The sequence below is a fragment of the Scylla paramamosain genome, chromosome 26 (genome assembly GCF_035594125.1).
Source record: "Scylla paramamosain isolate STU-SP2022 chromosome 26, ASM3559412v1, whole genome shotgun sequence".
Taxonomy (NCBI): Eukaryota; Metazoa; Arthropoda; class Malacostraca; order Decapoda; family Portunidae; genus Scylla; species Scylla paramamosain.
In genome coordinates, this window is record NC_087176.1 from 3,807,501 (window position 1) to 3,812,500 (window position 5,000).

Sequence of the window (5,000 nt, forward strand, 5' to 3'; positions counted from 1 at the left end):
GAGAGAGAGAGAGAGAGAGAGAGAGAGAGAGAGAGAGAGAGAGAGAGGTATCGCTCCCTTGTCCCTTATCTCTGACTGATACGGGGAGGGGAAGTGACGGAGGGAGGTTTGAGACCATACGAAAGATGAAGGAAAAGGAAAGGAACAATGGGAGGAAGAGACATGCGGGGAAAGAGTAAATAACAGAGAGAGAGAGAGAGAGAGAGAGAGAGAGAGAGAGAGAGAGAGAGAGAGAGAGAGAGAGAGAGAGAGAGAGAGAGAGAGAGATGAAGGAAAAGGAAAGGAACAATGGGAGGAAGAGACATGCGGGGAAAGAGTAAATAACAGAGAGAGAGAGAGAGAGAGAGAGAGAGAGAGAGAGAGAGAGAGAGAGAGAGAGAGAGAGAGAGAGAGAGAGAGAGAGAGAGAGAGAGAGAGAGAGATGGAAGGAGGAAGGATGGGTGGGTAAAATAGAGGGATGAAGGATGAGGGGAGTGATGGGGGAGAAGGGAAGGGGAGGGAGATAATATGGAGGAGGGGAAGGAAGGGGGAGGAGGAATGCAAGAGGACTGACCAAGTGGCGTCGCTTGAACGGGTGTTAGTTTTCGAACTGGAGGACAAAATTTTATTCACCATGTTCGAATCGGATCTAATCTAATCTCACCTACCCTACCTAACCAGATGTGAAGTTAACTATGGATAACAGTACTATTTAAACTCAATGTGTTTTTTTTTTTAATTGGCTTTTACCTACTGAGATGTTTCATTATTTATTTTCTCTATTTATTTATTTTATTTATTTATTTATTTATTTTATTTATTTATTCATTTTTGTGGTATGTAGGATAGCTTAGTTTCTTCCTTTACTTTTTCTTTCTTTTTCATTTTTTTTTCTTTTTTCTTTTGTGTGTGTGTGTTCTTGGCCAAATTCCTGAATATAGAGGAAAATTATGCAACTGAAAAGATGAAAAATAAATTAGCGAGTTTGATATGTTGTAATTTGGATACACTCTCAATATTCCATTTGTCACTTTCTTATTATTACATAATCTCCTCTTCTCCTTCATTCTCATCACTCCATTCCTTTTTATTTTTCTTCATTTACTTCATTTCATCTTCCTATCTCTTCATTAACTTATTCAATTTTTCCTCTCCTTTATCCCCACTATCTCTTCCTTTTTCTCCTTCATTTACTTTATTTCATCTTCGTCTCTCTTCATTAACTTGCATAATTTCTCTTCTCCAACATCCCCACTGACCTTCTCCTCCTCCTCCTCTTCTATTTCATCTCTTCTCCAAACAAGTATAACCTAACTACCATATGTTGCATAATCCTTCATACTCTTTTTTTTCCATCTCTCTCTCTCTCTCTCTCTCTCTCTCTCTCTCTCTCTCTCTCTCTCTCTCTCTCTCTCTCTCTCTCTCTCCAAAGCTCATTCAACTCTTACTTAACCTGTCTCCCTCCAGTTTCTCCTCCACCATGTTTACGTAAATTCACCCTATACTGAAAATTATATAACCATTTTACATAAATACAGGTTTCTAGTCCATAAAAAAAAATAAATAGCAATGATGTTTTTTTTTATTTTCTCTTTCTCTTCTCTTTAATCTTACTTTTTGCAAATGTTTTCTTTTCTTTTTATGGTGTTTAGTTTGTATCTTTACTTCTCCACTAATATCTTTATGTAATGTTCTTTTGTTTTTTTACTGTTTAATCTATGTCTTTCTTTTGCCACTCTTTATATTTATTTACATAAACCTAATCTTTTTCAATTTCTATCCTAATTTCTTTACTAATCTCTCTTTTTTCCCTTCTTTAGCAACAGGTTAATTTCTTCCCTGCAATCTGTATACTTTTTTCTTTCCTTATTAATTGTTCTTCATTACACACCCTAATTTCATCACAATTTTTATTCCCTTAATTTATCTTTACCCTCACTTCTTTTCACCACAATATATAACCTTTGTTTTTAATCCGTATTTATTTTACTTACACCCTAATTTCTTTACCATAATTTTTATTCTCTTAATTTATCTTCACCCTCACTTCTTTTCATCACAGTATATATGTTACAGTCAATACCTGAATCCAGACAATTTGTAAAGTGACTTATTTTTTCAGGCAATTTGTGAACTGCCTGGTTAGGTTAGGTTAGGTTAGGTTAGGTTAGGTTAGGTTAGGTTATAACCTAACCTAACCTAACCTAACCTAACCTAACCTAACCTAACCAGGCAGTTCACAAATTGCCTGAAAAAATAAGTCACTTTACAAATTGTCTGGATTCAGGTATTGACTGTAACATATACACCTTTCTTTTTTTAATCCATATTTATTTTGCTTACACCCTAATTTCTTTACCACAAAATTTTCCCCCTTATTTCTATCTTTACACTAATTTCATCAGAATATATATATATATAGCCACACACTTTTTTTCCTTTCTTTTTATCCATACCCTAACTTCCTTCACCACAACCATTACATAAACTTCTTTCTTTCATATTTTCCCGTCTGATCAACTTAACATTCCTCTCCTCAGTGACACCCTCAGTGCCAGTCATTCACTCGGCACCAGCAGCAGACAACCGCCAGCCAGGGTGACATCGCTGTACAACATAATGCTAAGTGACTGGCAGGGTTCATGATCTGGGAGAGAGAGGAGGGACTACACTTGACTGAATGGGAGAATGACTGACTGGCTTGGTGGTGGTGGTAGTTCAAATTGTCCTTGTTGTTCTTTCATTATTTTCACTCTTATTCAGTTCTTGCTTCCATTTCCTTCTCCTTCTCGTTGTGTTTGTCTCTTTCCACCCTAATGAAAGGCGACACACACACACACACACACACACACACACACACACACACACACACACACACACACACACACACACACACTTAACGCAACCACACCAACACAAACTCAACCAAACCCAATCAAACCTAACCACACACACACACACACCTAACCAAACCAACCCAACCCAACCAAACACCCACACACACACACACACACACACACACATCCAATCAAACCCCACCCCCTCACTCTCTTACCCACCCACCTACCACACACACACACACACAGACACACACATCCACCCACCCACATACCTTCTCCAGAATAGCAGGCCAGCCTTTCCTGTCACAGCAGAAGGGCATTTGGTGAACTATGCCCACGTCAGGAGTCATGTGTGCCACCATGTCACTTAGGGTATCCTCCTTCATCATGACCCCTGAGTCTGACACCAGGAGAAGCTCGTGTTTAGCTGCCATGTAACCAGGCTGCATATTGTTGATCTTGGGGTTCACGCCTACTTCCTTGCCACCTGTTGGGGTTGTGGTGGTGGTGGTTAGGGCTGTTGTGGTCGCTATTGATGTGGTTATTGTTGTTGTTGTTGTTGTTGTTGTTGTTGTTGTTGGTGTTAGTTTTGTTAGTTATGAGTCCAAATTTGTTAGTTATGTGAGTATTAGTGTTGTTGTTGTTGTTGTTGTTGTTGTTGTTGTTGATATTGGTGTTTCTTTTGTTTGGTAGTTATGAATGTGAATGTTTGTGTATATTCTGTTGTTTTTGTTATTGCTGTAGTAGTAGTAGTAGTAGTAGTAGTAGTAGTAGTAGTAGTAGTAGTAGTAGTAGTAGTAGTAGTGATGGTAAAGGTGTGTGTGTGTGTGTGTGTGTGTGTGTGTGTGTGTGTAGGTGGGTGGGTGTGGTGCTTTTATTTATGTACGTTTTTGTAACCTTCCACCCTCCTTTGTGTATGGGTGTGTGCGTGTGTGTGTCTGTACATATGCATGCCCGAGTGAGCGAGTGAGTGACTGGGTGAGTGAGTGAATGAAAAAAACACAGCAAAAGAGAGAGATAGAATGAATGTGGCAGTAAAGAATTTCACAGAGAGTTTCGCAAGTGTGTGTGTTTATGTGTGTGTGTGTGTGTGTGTGTCACCTACCCACGAAGAAGGAAGCATCGACGTGTGGGTGCTTCTTCATTAGTTGTTGCACCACCATAATGCTTGGGTCCCCCTCCTCCTGTATGCAGAACAGAAGCTCATACTGAAAGGGAAGAGAGACGCTCGGTGAGACATTAGTAGAGAAGAGATGAGAGATGGGAGGGAGAAGAGAGATACTAGTTTAAATGTTAGCAGAGGGGGAGGAGAGATGAGAGATATAATAGAATAAATAACAGCAGAGGACAAGAGATGAGAGAGAGAGAGAGAGAGAGAGAGAGAGAGAGAGAGAGAGAGAGAGAGAGAGAGAGAGAGAGAGAGAGAGAGAGAGAGAGAGAGAGAGGAAACGGGAGATAAAAGTATGAAGTATTTGGAAGGAAGAGACAGAAAATGGGGAGAAAATAAGATAAAATTATGTAATATTGGGGAGGAAGAAGGGGAGATAAAATTATGTGGATGGAAGAGAAGGAATAGGAAGAGAAAGAGGAGAGAGAAATGAGGAATGAATAAGAAAGGGAGGAAAGGAATGAAGAGAAGGAATAGGAAGAGAAAGAGGAGAAAGAATGAGGAATGAAGAAGAAAGGGAGGAAAGGAATGAAGAGAAACAGAAGAAAGAAGTACAAGGCAATGCAAGACGAAGAAGAGAGGGAATGGGATGAATAGAAAGAGGAATGATAAGTGTGTGAGATATGGGGAGGAGGAGGAGGAGGAGGAGGAGGAGGAGGAGGAGGAGGAGGAGGAGGAGGAGGAGGAGGAGGAGGAGGAGGAGGAGGAGGAGAAAAAAGTAGGTTAGGTATGGTAGGGAAGAGGAGAAAGAATAGGAGGTATGAGAAGTGAGGGAGGAAGAGGAAGAGGAAGAGGAAGAGGAAGAGGATGATGATGATTAGGAGAGAAACAAAGAAAGAGAGAAAGATAAGTGAAAGAAACATTTACAGAAAAAAAAGCCTGAATTTCATTACGGTACGAGAAAAGAAACGAGACAACAGAAGTAAAAGAACACAAAGGAAGAACAAACCACCAGACGAGTTGGCCCTCACGAGGCTGTTTGAGATAAGCTGAACTCATCCCAAGTAACAGAA

At 40.0% G+C, this 5,000-nt stretch overlaps 1 protein-coding gene across 1 annotated transcript in view; it reads right to left on the reverse strand.

Annotated features, from left to right (window-relative positions):
- The window catches only part of LOC135113501 (ceramide glucosyltransferase-like), a 17,104-nt gene that overhangs the window by 5,696 nt on the left and 6,408 nt on the right, over positions 1–5,000 (reverse strand). Inside the window, exons 3-4 of the mRNA XM_064028741.1 lie at positions 3,925–4,027; positions 3,092–3,306 (exon numbers count right to left, since the gene is read on the reverse strand). Of these exons, the coding sequence (XP_063884811.1) occupies positions 3,092–3,306; positions 3,925–4,027 (318 nt within the window). The remainder of the gene's footprint in view (positions 1–3,091; positions 3,307–3,924; positions 4,028–5,000) is intronic.